Here is a 19,040-nt window from a genome sequence, read left to right as displayed (position 1 = left end):
GCACCCCCTGCGGCGTACCGCCCCAAGCACCGCTGTAATTACTGTGGTGGTTCATGTCCATACTGTCCTTCTGTTGGTAGCGTGTCCTTTTATAGTTTCACTCTTCCAGAAAGGGTGAACTTAACAAGCACTGCTATCTCTGTATTAATTAGGATTCTCAAAATGTAGTACATTTGCTCATAATGAAAGATAAAGCTCCCCTGACACTGAAAACATCAAGTATATTTGAGACGGCTGAGAGTTAAAAGTAAGGAAGCATCTTTTTATATAAAAATTTTATGAGATTTACTTATAGATTTATATATTTTTAAGGCCAGGAGAGACCACTACGATCATCTAATCTGACCTGCATAACACAATCTCAGCCAGCAACTACTGCATCAAACCCTTACTTCTGTCTGAGCCATGGCCAGCAAACAACTATTCCCATTTTGAAGAAGAAAAAAAGTAGCGATGTTTTGAAATTTGTTTTTATTCTGCATTGGAACAAAGACAAAACCGTTTTAACATCATTTGAAAAAACACATGAGCGACAGACACCTAGAATACACAATAGCCCAGTGATAGGGCACTCATCTGGGATGTGAAAGATCCAGCAGAACAGGGAACTTGAATCTAGGTCTCCCATTTTCCAAGTGAATGCCCGAACTACCAGGCTATTAGCTACTGGGAGAGGGAGCTTTCTCCTCTCCCTTTCTACTCCTCCCTCCACAATCCTGGACTTGAGAAACCTTCCCTACAACAATTTGATCTAAACTGAACCAGGGAAAAGGGATCCTAGCTGGAAGGCTTTCCAGCTAGCACAGACTGCTGTAAGCTTTTTGGTGAGAGAAACCTTTTTGCTTATTAGCCTTGGTAAAGTTTAGGAATTAGCTTGTATGTTTATCCTTTTATTTCTTTTGTAACCAATCCTGACTCATATGCAGCTATACTTGTAATTACTTAAAATCTGTCTTCCTTTAGTTAATTCACTTGCTTTATTGTTTCGCCTAAACCAGTGTGTTTTGGCTGAAGTGCTTGGGAATCTCTACTTAAGTTAACAAGCCTGGTGCATAGTCATAACCCATTGCTGGAATGATGGACTCCCTACAAGCTTATACCCTTCAGGAGGGTCCTGCACAGTATAAGACGCACATTTCTGGGGAGCAAGGCTGGGGCATATGCAGCTTTCACCCTATATGTAGTTTATGGATGCCTGATAGCATTCATGTATTCAGCTGGGAGTGACATTACATGCTGGTGGCTGTGAGTGAGCAGAGTCTGGAAGGGTTTGCTGCTCATCAGCAAAGCAGAGTAAAAAGCATCCCAGGCTGAAGAATTAAGGGGACACAGCAGTCTGGTTTGCACCCCAGGGAATGTCACAAGGATACAACAGCCTTACTTATAGACAGGACAAGTTCTGAAAGGTTAATACAGATGTGATATTATGCTAAACAGTGAGCATTTTAATAATGCCCTATGAAATAACCTACATCCACTTTTATAAAAGTTACAGTACATTTAATTCATTTAATTACAGCAAAGTAATTCCTAGGTCTCAAAGCTTGTTTTTTTATGGGACAATGATAAATGAAAACCATAGCTGAATTATTTTACAGGTTAATAGTCATGGCTCTAAATTCAATCAAGATTTTAAATGATTCTAATAGATGTAATAGTTATAGCAGGTTCTTTAAGTGCCAAGCAATTAAAATTGTTCTCTTAGAATACTGCTTCAATTTAATATCTCCCAAGTTGCACAAAATTTGACTTCTGCTGAGAAACACACTCATATACGAAATTTTCCTCCGGTACCATAATAAAAGACATTAAAAGGGAGACTGGGTGGCTCACAGAAATTGATACATTGATGCCAAGATATGACAAGTATATCCCACTTGTCCAGGATTTAGGTTTTCATGGCTATGGGGTGGGCTCACCAATACCAACCCAGCACAGAACTCTATATGTAGCAGGAGGAGAACAGAGGAATAGGCCTGGCCTGCCCACTCATCCATGCAAGGAGACCCTGAGTTGCTGGGAGTAAGTGTTCTTCTGGATGTGGTATTCTGTCCCATCTAGAGGCACCGAGACCAGAGAGAGACAGAGACAGGAAGGGGCAGTGCAGGAAGTCACACCCTGCCTCTCTCATATCAGATACCTTGTTTTCTTGACTAAAATATTAGAACATCTGTCTAGTTAGGGTCACTACATGTCTTTCCACCTGTTCAGAGACCAGACAAGCCTGTTATAACACAACATGTGAAACAATATACTGTACTTGCAAGTGCTGACCAAGCCTCTTGGTAAAACACATGTGCTGTAATAAAAGGCATTATGTGTATATAGAGTTTAAAAATAAAGCTTAATTGAGAGAAAGCAGAAATGTGCAATAAAAATGACAGAAATGAAGGATTTGGGAAGACAATTGAATAATTTACAAACTAGTTCTTTAAGATTAATGGCCATCTCAAATCACTAGATCACCCTATAATAGACTTCACAGCAATCAACTGCCTTTGCCTACTGCTTTATGAAGCAACAGTTATAAGATCACAAATGTTAGAAACACAATATTGTCTGGTTTTGCAAAGATTGTAGAGATTTCTCATTCCTGGTTCAAATTATTCTCCAAATTGTTGACTATAAAGACCACAGCAGGAAATCTCTCAAGCATTCAGAAGCTACACAATGTATTAAATCCCATGGCTGTGTTTTTCCAGATTCCACCTCTTGTACCACATAGGTGGTGTTCAGATGCTTAATTAATGTTTTTAGATCACTTTGCACATCTGTGGCACCTGACAGTACTTAGTGCTATTATTTATACAAATATGGGTACTCCGTGCAGTTCCACAATTTAAGGGAAAGGATAAATGAGTGATACAATATTCAGCTGTACTCCCCTGTAAAAGAGAATAGCTTAGACTCTGAGAAACAGGAGTGCAGTAGTCTGAACTAGGAGTGGGTGGAAAACAAAAATTCTGTTTTGTGAAAAATGTTGAGTTTTCAGAATTTTGTTTCATTCCAATACTGAATGAAAATGAGATCTTTTGAAATTTTTGTGAAAAAATATGTAAGACACTCACCTCAGAATAGCCAGTAGTTTGGTGGCTGGGGCACTCACCTGTCTCATGGGAGACCAAAGTTCAAGACCCTCCTGTCCCTGACTCAGAACTGCAGCTTGAACCCAGGTCTCCTGTGTCCCAGGAGTGTGCTCTGGCCTAGAGAGTCAATCTTGCCTGTTGGAGAGATCTCTCTCCTATTTGTATAATTAAATGTGAATTGGTCCAGAGAGTGCGTCCCTTCTCTCAATCAGGTAAACCCTCCAGACAAAAGAGCCAGCATTCTTTTGTGGATAAATTCCTGACTAGCTAAACCTAATCTAAACGTTCACCAGAAGTACTGGTAGTTATGAACGAAGATAAAAAGCACAAGTAGTATTGTTTTCACTGGGCTTTCTGACTCAATGGAGGAAGTGGAACAGAAGCTACTCCTGAACTCTAATTAATACAGTAAAAATTTAAATGATAAGGAACCGAATTTTTTGGGTCACAAATTCTTATTGCTGATGTAGTCTATGTTTTCTGTAATGCATTGTGGAAACAAAATAGCCAAGTGTATTTTCAGGAAACTATGTAAATGAAATTGATGAAGTGTCAACACTTGACTGCTTGTTTAAATTGGATAACATCGGAAAAGCTGTTATAGTATGTTCAGAGTGTTACAATATTATTATATACCATAAGTGTTCATTTGAACAGTGAGAATACTGCAGACAAAGCGTGAAGCTTGCAGGATGTTTAAAGCCTTCTCTCTGGTACAGTATGACACAATCTAAAGCAGCAATTCTTTTAATGGAGTTAATTCTTTCATTCCATCTCTCAAGGGGAAAGCACCATACTTTGCATTGTGGGGGTACTTAGTGATTTGCTTAACAGGAGATTAAATGAAGCAAAGTTTCAAACAGCAAAGAAACAAACCAGCTAATGCTCCTAATGTTTAACGTTAAAGGTGAACTGAATTTCAGTTGATGAAAATTGCTATATAACAACTAAGTATTATTATTGACTGGGTTAAACAGATTTGAAACTTAAGGAACCCCCCCGCCCCACACACACACATACAGTTTCTCTCACCATGCACGTCACAAACAGCAGGATTTCTCTATATCCCCAGTGCTTCCCCTTCAGCCTCTCTGACGCTCCCATCACAAACAACAGCTGAGGTTCCAGATATTCCTACGTACCGATTCCCACCTTTGCAACCAGGGGCATGCCCACAGATGTAGGTGGTAAAGGCTGTGTTAGGTGGCAGCATTGGTGGTTGGGCAGTGTCCTGATCTGTGAGGTGCACATGGAAATAGACAATATGGGGTGGAGGGAGGAATTCATCAAGATTCATTGGTCCCTAGAAAAATTTCTCTCTTTATAAAAAGGAAACTTTCTTCCCAAAAGCCAAAGCATATTTTACCATGACAGCATTTCTGCCCCTTTATGTTTTCTAAACATGCACCAGATACACTGGGAAATTCCCATGGGCTAATGACTACACAGATATACTGATCATCTGGACCTGAAGTCCAGGAGCAGCAGTACACAACCACAGCCTTTCAGAAGAAAGGGAGATGGAAGTGGCATGGTTATTGACCACTGGCAGCTCTTACCCATCCCCCAATTTAGCATATTTTTATGCAGGTGTAAAATACGTGCAGTTAGAGCCTAGGATCAAGGACATGTAAATTACAGGGTTACAGCAGTTTGATGTGCCACTTAGTAACTTGTGCATGGAATAGAAAAATGGGCATCTGGTGATCCGGCAGTTGGGGAAGCTATCCCCCAACCCCTCTGTCATAAACAGATAGCTAAGGGTTAATGTCTCTTTCACCTGAAGCACCTGACCAGAGGACCAATCAGGAAACCGGATTTTTTTCAACTTTGGGTGGAGGGAATTGTGTGTCTGAAGTCTTTGTTTTTCTGGCTGCCTGCTTTCTCTGAGCTTTGGAGAAGTAGTTTCTATTTTCTAGTCTTCTGTTTCCAAGTGTAAGGACAAAGAGATCAGATAGTAAGTTATATGGTTTCTTTTCTTTGGTATTTGCATGAATATAAGTGCTGGTACTTGCCTCCTAATGGGAGGGCTATTGCATGACAAAAGACCCTTAACATGCAAGCCACAAACTGCCAGAGAGAGCAGAAAAAAAAAATTCTCTCTGGTTCCCTTTTAAAACCAACTGTTTCTCTCTGCTAAAAAGCCCTTAGCAGAGAAAAGAAAAATATAATATTTCTACTGGCTTCTGTCTATCTCCCACCAGCTGCCACTCATGTAATAACCTTAGTCCCAGATTTGGACCTTAGCGTCCAAGATATGGGGGTTAGCATGAAAACCTCCAAGCTTAGTTACCAGCTTGGCAGCAAGTACCAGGTCCAAGCTGGTAACTAAGCTTGGAGGTTTTCATGCTAACCCCCATATCTGGACGCTAAGGTCCAAATCTGGGACTAAGGTTATTACATGGTGGCAGCGGTGGGATATAGACAGAAGCCAGTAGAAATATTATATTTTTCTTTTCTCTGCTAAGGGCTTTTTAGCAGAGAGAAACAGTTGGTTTTAAAAGGGAACCAGAGAGAATTTTTTTTTTCTGCTCTCTCTGGCAGTTTGTGGCTTGCATGTTAAGGGTCTTTTGTCATGCAATAGCCCTCCCATTAGGAGGCAAGTACCAGCACTTATATTCATGCAAATACCAAAGAAAAGAAACCATATAACTTACTATCTGATCTCTTTGTCCTTACACTTGGAAACAGAAGACTAGAAAATAGAAACTACTTCTCCAAAGCTCAGAGAAAGCAGGCAGCCAGAAAAACAAAGACTTCAGACACACAATTCCCTCCACCCAAAGTTGAAAAAAATCCGGTTTCCTGATTGGTCCTCTGGTCAGGTGCTTCAGGTGAAAGAGACATTAACCCTTAGCTATCTGTTTATGACACCCTCTTCTTCAGTCCCTCCTTCCTCGCAGGAGCCCAAAGCATGCCGACTATGGGCCCCGGCATCAGGCAGCACGGCCACAGCACTCCCTATCTGGAGCACTGGGTGGCGGAGACGCAGCACCCCCAGCCCCGGAGCACCAGGTTGTGCAGTGTGAGCACCAGGCGGGCAGCGCGGCCCCAGTGCCAGCTGCCCCGAGTCCCTGCAGCAGGTTGCCCAGCCCCAGCCAGCCTGGGCCAAGGCAAAGTGCTGGGAACTGCAGGAGGAGACCTGGGGATGGAGCAGGGTGAGGCCACGCCAGGCTGTTTGGGAAAGCATAGCCTTCGCTAGGGTGACCAGATATCCCATTAAAATCGGGACTGTCCCAATATTTAACTCTTGTCTCACATCCTGACCAATGTACAATTGGGATGTCATTTGTCTCGATATTGTAGGGTAGCCAGGCATCTGGTTGGTGCAGGGCTAACAGGCTCCCTATCTGGCTCCATAGAGCTACCCAGTAGTGGTAAAATCTCCCTCTGGGTCCTAGGCAGAGATGGCCAAGGGGGCTCTGCGTGCTGTCCTTTTCATGAGCGTCAGCTCCACAGTTCCCATTGGCTGGAACGACAGCCAATGGGAGCTGCAGGGGCTGTGCCTGCGGGTGAGGCTCTGTACAGAGTCCCCTGGCCACGCCTCTGCTTAGGACCCAGAGGGAGATATTGCTACGTCCGGGGAGCCGCCTGAGTTAAATGCCTCCTGGAGCCCATACCCCACACCCCAACCCCTGCCCCAGCCCTGAGCCCCCACCTTCACCCAAACTCCCTGCTGTGCCTCAACCCCCAACCCCAGCCATGAGACCCTCCCTCCTTGCAGTGGGGCTGAAGCTGGAGATGTGCACCCCTGCCCCATGGCTTGCAGCAGGGGCTGGAACTGGGGCCATGTGCCTGTGACCTGTGGTGGGGGCCAGAGCTGGGGCTGTGTGCCCGCGACCTGCAGCTTGCTGTGGGGGCTGGAACCAGGGCCATGCAGACATGACCTGCAGCTTGCTGCAGAGGCAGGAATCTAGGTCGTGCAGCTGCGATGTGCAGTGCCTCCTGCCCCCATGGCTCTGGTGGGGGCTGTGAGCCTGTGGCTGTCCCACCAACTTGTCCTGCTATTTTACTCTTGTGATCTGGTCACCCTACCCTCTCACAGCCTATGATATCCACCACCCATGAGTAGAAATAGTGCAACTAAGATCTGAGCCCTAAGCAAACAACATTTTCCCCAAAGAAAGAGGCATATGCTCCACAGCCCACTTCAGTACCTATCAACTGTCCACAAGGTTAGGAGAAGAGAGAAGCCAGAAAGATTCCAAAAGTATCTGACATGTCTGCATCATTCCAGTATCACAAATAGATAACAAGGTACTTTAGACATAAACCAGCATAAAAAGGAAGTTTTTGTTTTGTTTTTAAATACCAAAAACCAAAATATCTTCTGCTATTATTCAAGTGTTGAAAATATGGTAAAAGCTCAATTAGTCTCAGATCCTTCAAGCCTATAACCTGGTTGTTAGGATGCTCACCTGGGAGAGGAGAGATCTGAGTTCAAGTCTCTTGTCCAGAGTGCAGACTCAAACCTGGGTCTCCCATATCTGGGTAAATGCCTTAAACCACTGGCTAAAGTTATAAAGGGACAGAATGGCGCACACACACAGGTAAAGGTTATAAGTGGACATAAACAGTTTGCTGGCCCTGAAAAACTTTTCCCCAGCTGAAGCTATCATGTTAAATTTCCAAATAGTTTTTGTCAACCTGAAAATGCATTTTTCGGCAAATAAACTATTTGTCCAAAATTTTTTGTCCTGCTCCAGTTTCAGTCACAGTACTTTTGCAAGAAGATTTCTACTTGTATGAGGCTCAGTAGTGTAACTGAGAATAAATGTAGAAACTATTTTTCAAATACATATACAAGGCTTTGTCCTTCACTAGATTTTAGTGTATCGTCACTTTTTCGTCTTTGAGTGCTGAATCCCCACAGAATAAATGTATTGAAAACAATTAATTTTTTTAAATTAAATTAAATAAGAACAAGTGAGAAGTGGGCTGAATTTCAAAGGGATATTTTTGTTTTGCAATCCTGTGTTAGAACAAAGCTGAAAGAATGCTCTACTATTTTTATACCACTGGTATAGGAAAGATTAATATAAATCGTAAAGCCTAAAAGAAGATTTTAGGTCTGTTGTCCCATGCATAATCTAAAATCTTTATTAAACTGATGCTCAAACACACATTTTGTCCTAATTCTGTGGTTAGTCTTTAAATATTTACATATTTCCTCTCTAATAAATATTACCCAAGGAAAAGATTTTTTTTAAATTTTGTCAAACATCAAATAGAGCAACAACCGGAATTTAAGAAGTAACAGCATATAGAAACAACCTGGCCAACTAAGCGACTTTGTCTATGACTTCATCTAGCATTCTCACCTGGTACTCCATCTCTCACCCAATATTCAGTGTCTGTTTCACTACCATTTTCGTAAATGTTTGTAACATTGATAGGCTGCAGCAGCTGCATAATCTCCTTCAGGATGGCACGAACTTTATCACTGCCTGTAAAAGCCAAGCCCATTGGCATGAAGGTACCCGAATCAGACTCCATGACGATGTCAAAGTTGGAGATGTTACCCTAAACACACAAGAAACAAACATTTTAATGTTTATTTGCAGACTATTTGTGTAAGACTCCAATATTTGACATTTGCTATATGTTACTAACAGAGCATGCAATACCGAAAAATTAAAGAGAATGCAGACAAGAGATGTATATGAACTATATAAAACAAAAAGCCTCACCTCTCATATATGAATTGCTGATAAGGCTCTCCTTCCTGAGGCAACGTAAGACAGAAGGCTTTTATAAAATAGCCAGTCTGGTGGCACGAACTCATTGCACTACTAACTAGTCCTCTTAACATCCCCACCTTTTTGAGGCCATTTAGAACTAGTTATACCTGAACTGTCTTGAAGGCACCTAACAGAACACACTCCATCCTCACAAGTTAGAGGTTCTGCTTCTAAACATGTCTGGGAAATTCATGACTGCAAAAGTGTTACAAGAAAAAAAAAGTGCTATTAAGCAATGTGTCCCATGAATAATAGACCCATGCTAAATTGACTCGCTGGTAACTATGAAAATGATCTCACACAAATATTACAACCAATGAACGTTCAAAACCTGTCACCCTGCTGCCACAGGTTTTCTGAAGTTCAGCAATAGAATGTGCTGTGCATGCTCAATGTGCTATTTTTAATTGCTGTAATTTGGTTCTTTCAAGATCAAAAGTATTTCAGATGTGTCAAAAATAGGAGTTCCTAATTCAGGAATAGGCATGCTAAAAGTTTTAAAAGAAAAGTCTTTGAGATATTTGAACACAAGGAAGTATCTGAAAAGCAACTTAAATAAAGACTAAGTCACCTCCCCAACTGTTGGACAACAAAATGGCTAAACAAATTAAGATATTTTTGAAAATAATTAACTTCTTGGTTGAGTTGAAGAGCCTGAAAGGTTTCAACCTAGAAAGGTAAAAAAGTTACAACTAACTGGGAACAGAGAATTAGAATGGAAGTGTCCTCTCAGCCCTATCGACAGTGCAATTGCATAGGTCATGGGTTCTCACCCTGGGGTCACGAAAATTCTCCCTTTCCTTACGGCGAGTTGAGAAGAAGGACCAGAAAGTGCATTCTGTTGTAATGTGCTAACCGTATTGAAAAGGCTGAAAACCATGGCTATAGATGATAGAATGTGTAAGATGCTAAGCTTTAGATTTCAGGCTATGTTAGCTGCCAGTGATGGTATGAGAGAGTGTTCAGAACAGTTTTAAAACATTTCAGTTTCCCGGTGCCTGAACACAGATGTACAAGGTGTCACAGTTCCTGGGTAACTGCACCTGTATTCCCCTTCTGCAGTCTGCTCCAGGAGTGCCCAATCAGGTCTCAGGCCTCAAGCTATCAGCTGTCGCTAGTCCCATTCTCTTCTGACCAGGGTTTTAAGGCAGCATGTCCCCCTGTCATACATAGTGATATCCTCAGCAGCTCTCACATGCATCCAGCTCCTTGCTCTTTACTTTCACTGCCAGAACGACGACAGGGTTTTTACCAGTGATCACACAGCTCTTATAAAGCAAAATACATTTATTCTTAAGCATCACAGAAAAAAACATATAAAATGATAAAAGGATTTAAATGCTCACTAATCATACCGGAACTCTCCCAGCTTCTACATGGGAAGTCTGTTAGGTCAAAGTCTTTCCAATCCTTCTGCAAAGATTGGAGCCACCCTACAACCAAAGGTCCTGTTTGCTGAACTAAAAGGAAGGCCCTGAGTCTGTTTAAACTCAGCCTTTTATACCAGGTCTTTCTTTGTCCCCCAGCATCCTGAAAAAAGTTAAAATCAGTCCCTCCCACTCTTCCCCAGCAGGAGAAGCTTCAAAAGCTGGAAAATCTACATAGCCAGGCTTGGGATTTTGCATTAATTACCTCTTAGTGATCCCAGATCCCACTGGAAGCCCCATTCACCCCCAGTGATCCAAGATAACACAGGAAACCACCCTCTGTTTCCATCCCAAAGTGAGCCAGGAAAACACAAATACATTTGTATTGGTACAAAGGGCTATTCGACCAGCTCAAACTGCACGGCCCGTCTCAGGCTTTCACGCTTTCTATGTAAAATACAATATGGTCCCCAAAGATAACACAGGTGGCTGCAATATCTGTCACACAAGAGTAGCCAGTTAAAAGACAATATTTGCTACAATAACCACCTTTCTCTCCTGTATTAGGTGCAGGAGGGGAAAATCTGGGTATCATTCATACCACCAATCTGGCAAATGCTAACTTTTTAATGCTGACCATTGTACCAAATTTGGCCTGTAACAGAAGCATTTCAAACACCGGCTCTTGAGCAGCTCCACTGGATGCCTGTAAAGCACTGGCTATGTCTTCAAAATAATAACTCTGCTCAAAACAGTTCTCATATTTAGAGCCCTACCAAATCTATGGTCCATTTTGGTCAATTTCACAGTTATATGATTTTTAAAAATAATAAATTTCATGATTTCAGCTATTTAAACCTGAAATTTCATGGTGTTATAATTGTAGGGGTCCTGACCCAAAAAAGGAGTTGGGGGGGTGGCAAGGTTATTGTAGTGGGGGTTGCAGGACAGCTATTCATACTTCTGCACTGCTGCTGGCAGAAGCTGGAGAGCAACAGCTGTTGGCCAGGACTCAGCTCTGAAGGCAGAGCCACCACCAGCATCAGCACAGGAGTAAGGATGGCATGGTATCGTATTGCCACCCTCACTTCTGTGCTGCTGCTTTCAGAACTGGGCCCTCGATCAGCAGCGGCCACACTCTGGCTGCCCAGCTCTGAAGGCAGTAGCGCAGAAGTAAAGGGTTGCATGGTATGGTATTGCCACACTTACTTCTGCGCTGCTGCTGGTGGAGCACTGCCTTCAGAGCTGGGCACCTGGCTAACAGCCACTGCTCTCCGGCCACCCAGCTCTGAAGGCAGTACAGAAGTAAGGATGGCAATACCACAACTTCCCTAAAATAACCCTGTGACCCTCCCTCGCAACTCCCTTTTGGGTCAGGACGCCCAATTTGAGAAATGCTGGTCTTCCCTGTGAAATCTGTATAATATGGGGTAAAAGCGCACAAGAACAGATTTCATGGGGCAGACCAGATTTCATGGTCTGTGATGCGTTTTTCATGGCTGTGAATTTGATAGGGTGCTACTCATTTACAAGGGGTTTCTAGTGCAGTAAGAGTGATCGATAGCATGTAAATTAATTGAGACAGACTGTTTGTGGCTAGTAGAGGGAAGTGTTGGTGTGAATGGAAAAATGAATATGGGGAAAAAGATTATCTGAAAGGCAAAATTAGCCACATCAAGCAAATGTGAAGATATCCGCAACACAGGTGTGAAGAAAAGACCACTTAACCATTGTAGAATTATTTTTTAAGTTGCTGCTATGGCATTCTTCAATTGTTTTCTATTTATATAAATGTTCACATATGTTTTCAATATTAAACTGACCAAATGAACCACCCACAGTATACAACACTGCCCTTTTCCTCCTCTTTTACATTGTAACTGTTTAATTGTTAGCACATGCTGGAGGGGTATGAAAACAGAATGTCTTTGCAAAACCAGAGCGGAGTGGGGGTGGGGAGGAAGAAAGAGGCCACAAAGGTTAGAACTGCTCTTTATGCTTGAGAAGACTGTCTTTTGAAAGCATTTTGTCCATTAGAATGTAATGAGTAATTGCATGTATATGCAAAGTGGATTTAGAAAACAACAGTAACGTAGGCTCCACAAGAGGTGGTCTGGGCTGATTTCACCACACCAACTTGAGCATTTGTAATAAGATACTAAGGTTCCTATGTATGAGGGAAGAAATCTGTTTCATGTAAGACTATCCTTTATTTCCTTTAGATGGTGCAGAGGTAACTGCTGTTTATCAAAACAGGGTGAGACTGCATTTTGTTCTCATAAGTAAACACTGGAATATAACTGTAGGATTACAGAATAACTGTGGGCTCAACTGTTCCCTCCACCTCTCCCTGTACTCATATGCAAGCTCATTAAAAACTCAGGCCACTGAGATAATCACTTTTGTCAGGGGCCAACGTATTTGCTGCAACTTGCAATAATGCAACATACTTAATGGTATAATTCTCACCATGATACACAGCACAGAGAATTAAATGAAACACACTGGCTCTTGTTAATGGGAGCTGCCTGCCTAACTCTCTTCACACTAATGACATTTATCCTTTACATTCCTGTGACTTGATCCTGTACATAAACTAGATTTAATGCAGGATGAATCTGCCACAAAAGAGGTAACTTGTTTCTGGCTTATTAAGTCTATTGCTTACACTGAAACTTTGAAATGCATCAACATAGAGTTTATTGCTTGCATATGCAAATAGACTGATCACTGCCTGTATTTTCCCTCATTTATTTTTAAATATGTATTCTTACCAAATAAAGCTAAAACACATTTTAAGCGTATATCCCCTCCTCCCTTTCAACCCATAAGGCAAGCAGCTAAAACCATGAAATCACAGCCAAGTCCTTTCAATCTATAAAAGGAACCGACACATCTGGATCTCATGCGACTATGAAGGTATTGATTCTGTCAGAAAGGTAACAAGCCCCACTAAGACCAGGAACTGGGAATCCTAGTCAGCCAGGAAGTCAACTGTTTAGTTAAAAAAACCCTTAATACTTAACAGGGATGATGATGGTTTGTCAGGCATGAGACTCAAACCATGTTCCCAAAGTCTCATGACTTATCTACTGAGTCACTGAGTTTCCTCTTTCAGAGCTGCAGCACTGTGAAACCAAAACTCCCAGATTAAACAGGGGGCAGAGCAAGCTGTTCTACAAGGCTTTGGCAGCATTTGGGCTATTTAAAATACACTTACCTCCTTTCTATAAACCTGAGAATCCTAAAGATAATTTGGAAGAAAGAAAGAAGAGTCCAGTGGCTTAGCTGTTCTTGACTGGTTCTACCACCAGTCCTAATTTAGAAGATTCACCACTTTACAAGGAAAGCACTAGAGTTTCCTTTTACGACAAAATATTGCCCTTGACTTGCTGGTTAAATATTTGTTCCAGTATATGTGACATGATGCGAGTTTGGCAGTCTCCCTCAAGTTTTCTGCTACTGAATTACGCTTAGCATTAGGAAACACCTACACTTGTATGTCAGGATTTGATCCTAAGCAATTTGGATCTAAATATAGTATTGCAATAACCTTCTCATACTAGATATAGTCAAATGATAATCACCTCACTCAAGTAACTATATACATGTCTAAATCAACACAACAGGTTTATTAGCCTGGTAACCAAGGGTATGGAAAATGTTGTATGAAAATACGCTAAAAGCCTAAGTGTGTAACTTCCAGATAAAACAGAAAACCAAATAGATTATTTTTAAAACTCATTATATCACTATAATGTCAATTTGAGTTGCTATTTTTAGCCAAGCTCAGTTAATAAAGCAAAATGGCATAAATGGAAACTGAAGAAAAAATTCAGAACAGCTGTTAGTAAGCAGAGATGAGCTGGTCTCAGAATACAGTATCTAGCAACCACAAGTAGAAAAGCACAATTCATACTCCAAAAGAGCGAGGACAGCAAAAGTCCAGGGAAGTGTGACTTGGAATATTTCCATACAAGTTACCTGTTATTAAAAGGGAGAACCTTCCTGTGAGGCATTGTACCAGGAGGATTCTTTGCCCCTCTCAATAGTCAGGTGAAAGATATTTCTGTTGCACTTAGCTGGACCTATGTTTTGTATCTCTAGACCAAGGATAGGCAACCTTTCAGAAGTGGTGTGCCGAGTCTTCATTTATTCACTCTAATTTAAGATTTTGCGTGCCAGTAATACATTTTAACGTTTTTAGAAGGTCCCTTTCTATAAGTCTATAATATGTAACTAAACTATTGTTGTATGTAAAGTAAATAAGTTTTTTTAAATGGTTAAGAAACTTCACTTAAAATTAAAAATGCAGAGCCCCCTGGACCAGTGGCCAGGACCTGGGCAGTGTGAGTGCCACTGAAAATCAGCTCATGTGCCGCCTTCGGCACACGTGCCATAGGTTGCCTGCCCCTGCTCTAGACCAGTGGTTCTCAAACTATTTTATCATTGTGGGCTGCATATGCAGCCCACAATGTTACCTGGGCCACAGATTGAGAACCACAGTGTGCTCCCCACCCCCCGAGCCCTCCCACAGACCCCTATGTTCAGTGCCTCCCACACAAAAATCCCTCCACAGAGCGGGGCCAGGAGCAGAGCCCTGGGCAGGGGGCCAGGTGGCACCCCGGATCCCTGACCTGGACCCAGCCGTGAAGCAGGGCAGCCAGGTGGCAGCCCAGATCCCGACGCTATGGGGCTGGGAGCCCCAGACCCTGGACCCCACCATGCATGGATGGCCGACAGCCCTGGGCCCCAAACACCTGCTGTGTGGGGCTGGGCAACAGACCTGACTTCAGACATTGCGGGGCCGAGTGGCAGCCCCGATCCCAGACCCCTGCTGTAGATGGCTGGGCTGCAGCCTCAGACCCCTGCTGTGTGGGGCCAGCCAGCAGCCCAGATCCCAGACCCCCACCACGGTAGGTTGGGCAGTCCACACCCTACTGTGCCGGGCAGCCAGGAACCCAGACCCAGCCTCGCGACCCAGCAGCCTTCAGCGCACAGCTGGTCTGCAGCTCTCAAACTATGGGGCAGGCCTCCCAAGGCAGGCGTGGGAATGTGTCAAGGAAGGCATGAGCTGTGTGCCCTCCAAACCCCTCGGTCCCTGCCTAGAGCACCTTCCTGCATCCCAAATCGTCATCTCTAGTCCCACCCCAAATCCCTCACCCTCCACATACCCAACCCCCTCCCCAACCTGAAGCCCCCTCCCGCACCCTGAATCCTTCATTTCTGGCCCCACCCCAGAACCCACACCCCCAGCCAAGAGCCTATACACTCTCCCAAACCCCGAACCCCTGCCTCAGCTCGGAGCCCTCTCCCATACTCTGAACCCCTCAGCTCCACCATACCCAGCCCAGAGCCCCCTCCTGCACCCCAAACCCCTCATTCCTGGCCCCATACCAGATCCCGTCCCCCGAGCCGGAGCCCTCACCCTCTCCAGCACCCCAACCCCCTGAGCCAGCCCAGTGAAAATGAGAGAGTGAGTGAGGACGGGGTAGAGTGAGCGACAGAGGGAGCGGGGATGGAGTGAGCAGGGGCAGGACCTCAGAGAAGGGCCAGGGAAGGGGGCAGGGCCTCAGAGGAGGGCTAAGGAAGGGGGCAGGGCAAGAGTGTTCGGTTTTGTGTGAGCAGAAAGGTGGCAACCCTAATCTTTGCTCCATAGAGTTTAGTGACAAAACTCTCATTGACTTAAATAAGGTCCAGATTTCACCTATAATATCTTTTACTTAATTATTACCATTTTGCTTGGTGAAGACAAATTACCAATATGTCTATGTGTTTTGTAGGTGTATTATTGTTTCTCTCTGTTTGGCAACCCTCACAGACAATACAATTTGTTATTGTGTGTTTTGAGTGTCAGTTTCAATTGATATAAACTGCAAAAGGAAAATGAGATAGCATTAAGAACAGCAACATGCTACATACAGTAGTCCTGAGATTACCTATGGCCTTATTTGTGACTATTTTTTCTCTTTTGACCATTTTAGTATAGTATAGTATAGCTTTGCCAATGAGAGATTTTTTTAATTCAGACCTGGATACTTATTATATACAAGCCCCTTTATTGCTCAGGAGTAGAAATAATCAACATTTTCTGAATGTTATTTTTTCAATCACTGGCCTTTTTACAAATACACTTCTACTCCGATATAACATGACCCGATATAACACGAATTCGGATATAATGCGGTAAAGCAGTGCTCCGGGGGGCGGGGCTGTGCACTCTGGTGGATCAAAGCAAGTTCGATATAACGTGGTTTCACCTATAACACAGTAAGATTTTTTGGCTCCCAAGGACAGTGGTACATCCAGGTAGAGGCGTATTTTCTTTCAAAATACTGTCAACGTTGTTGACGTTTTTCAATTAAAAAAATTGTGGCTTTTTTCATTTTACCCACAAATTTTTATGGAAAATATCAAACTGGTTACCAATTTTTTAAATTTCTTAAATCATGGGTTTTTAGTAAGTGAAATTTTTTGATAACATTTTAAATAATATTTTTAATAAAACTGATTTTGGAACAATCCAAAACAAACAATACTTTAACATTTCCTTATCTTTTGCAAAAATAGACTTTCATTATTCAACCAGTTCTGCTCATGAGCCAATGCAGTAAAATGAAACTGAAGTATTGAGGAAAAACAAAGTAGGAGCAAATAGAACATGTGTTCCTTTTCAGCTCTGTCATCTGAGAACCCTTTCTACAGGTGGAGTCTGTTTATCCCTTTCTCTCTTCATTAGAAAATGGACGAACTTTGTCTTTTTCCATAAGCCCTTCACAATCTGCCCCCAACTTCCAGACAAAGGAGCCATGAAGTAACTGTAAAGCAGCCCATGTTGCCCAGTGACAAGATGGTAGCTAAAGCTGTGGAAAAAATCAATGGCAGAATCGGTTTTTCAGACACTGCAAATGCTTATCCAATGCACATCCCGGCAGTAGCTTTACATCAGCCTGCCTATAACCTGGGGGCAGAAAGCCATCCATCCACAAAAGCTGTCTCCCCGTTAACTCCAGTGAGCCTTTGGATGGAAGCAGAGGTGGGGAAGACTTGATGGTTCCTCCAAGGTGTCAGGGTGTCTTGGCAGCTGCAGACTGTGGAAGCTGAAGAGAGATCAACAGGCTGCTCATACACACTTTGAGTCTGTCTTCCTTGCAGCTGAGGTTTATGAACAATAAACAAATTGAGCACATCTTTACTATTAAATGTTCAATGTTCTACCGGGCAATGCTATCCAGGGCCCAATAGACACAGTCTACTAGGTATTATATTTTAAGTGTTTGTTGGGGGTACCCAAGAAAGGGCACTCACATAGTTAGTGTAAGTCCCACTAAAGTGGTACAACAAGAAGCCTATGGGACAGATTCTCCAGTCTGCCAAGTTTATCTTGAGGCACTTGTGCACAAAGTGAATTTAAAGCATACACAGGCTTGCACTGGAGAATACCCCAGGTGTAGGTGGATTCCCTACTAGTGCAAATCTAGCTGAGGTGGCTTCTGCTACCCAGAGTAAAGGGAGGGAAAGAGTGTATCACAGGGGGTGGGGACGGGAGGTGGGGGAAGGGCAGGTCACAGGAAAGGAGGGGAGGGGAGGGAAGGGAAGGTGGCGTGGTGGAGTGAGGTTCTACTAAACCTGATGTAGTAAGAGGAGGCCCAGAGATATAAACCTTGGTATCAGAGGCCCAGTATCAGGCCTGAGACCTGAACTACAGTAATGGTCAAGACTTTGCTAACATGAAGCAAAGTTAAGCTGTGAGCCAGAGGCAGGCCCTGCACACAGAAGCTGGCAAGGAAAGGGCTGATGCTGCAAAACGACACATATCTAAAAGGTACTGGATACCAGATATCAGAACATTTGCATACTTGTACATTCCACACAGATAACAAGGAACAAGCTGACCCATCCTAATGACAGGGCCAAAAGGGGAATATGATGGATAGAATTGTTTTGTTAGAACCAACATGTACAAGGTGAGAGGCGGTACCTTACTACGTAGAGAGGTTGCCCCTCAATATGTCAGGATTGATGTGTAATTTGTTTGTACCTGTGTATAAGAATGCATCCCTGGGGCAGTGTCTTTGTCTGGCCTAGGGGACAATGGAAAATTCCGCAACTGACTGAGCGGAGTCCATTGTCAGGGAGCACATATGTACTAGCTAGCAGCACCTTAGCAGCACCTTGGACTTCTGTGCCGGGGAGATGGAGACTGTGTTTCTCTTCAACAATAAACCTGGCTCAGGTGCCTTCGTACCTTACTAGAGTCTGTGGTCATTGGGGGTTCTCTCGGGGTCTGCTGTGTCAGCTATCTGTGCAGACCCGGGGCAGCACACTGAGGGAACAGGCACGCAGCCGATTGATATCAACATTGAACAGAGCAGAGTGTCGATGACACCTGATTCCCTTCTGGCTTTAAGTACCTGAGGGGCATTTTTTCAGCAATGTAAATTAGAATTGTCCATATGCTGCTTAACTTTTGCTGAGACTATGCAGCTGAGAATCACAGAGCCACGATTCGCTCCTTGTCAGTCCTCATTTGCGTACAGTGGAGAATCAATCTATTTTTGCGTTTTATAAAAGCCTGCTTTTCCATTAAGGTCTCCTTTGGAAAATAATCACAATTTAATATTAAGAAATGCATACTATAACTCACTAAAATCACTGTCATGCAAATATAATTGTTCATGTAATTATATCTACATTCAACTCATTAGCACAATAAGTGAGAGTAATAAATATTAACTGTGATTGTAGAAAATTAAGTGGAAGTGGCTTTTTCTTTTTTGCATCTTTATGTGGGAATATCTTTTCTTATCCGTTTCTTCCATTCTCATCCTGGTGACTCACAAACA

At 43.0% G+C, this 19,040-nt stretch overlaps 1 protein-coding gene across 2 annotated transcripts in view; it reads right to left on the bottom strand.

Annotated features, from left to right (window-relative positions):
* The window catches only part of CPQ (carboxypeptidase Q), a 268,011-nt gene that overhangs the window by 54,422 nt on the left and 194,549 nt on the right, over positions 1 to 19,040 (bottom strand). For both annotated transcript variants that reach the window (XM_050941018.1, XM_050941019.1), the window contains exon 7: positions 8,408 to 8,609. In XM_050941018.1, the coding sequence (XP_050796975.1) occupies positions 8,408 to 8,609 (202 nt within the window). The remainder of the gene's footprint in view (positions 1 to 8,407; positions 8,610 to 19,040) is intronic.

This window comes from Gopherus flavomarginatus, chromosome 2 (genome assembly GCF_025201925.1).
Source record: "Gopherus flavomarginatus isolate rGopFla2 chromosome 2, rGopFla2.mat.asm, whole genome shotgun sequence".
NCBI classification, from domain to species: Eukaryota; Metazoa; Chordata; order Testudines; family Testudinidae; genus Gopherus; species Gopherus flavomarginatus.
The sequence above is the reverse complement of the archived record's forward strand: the minus strand, read 5'-3'. Positions and strand labels throughout refer to the sequence as shown.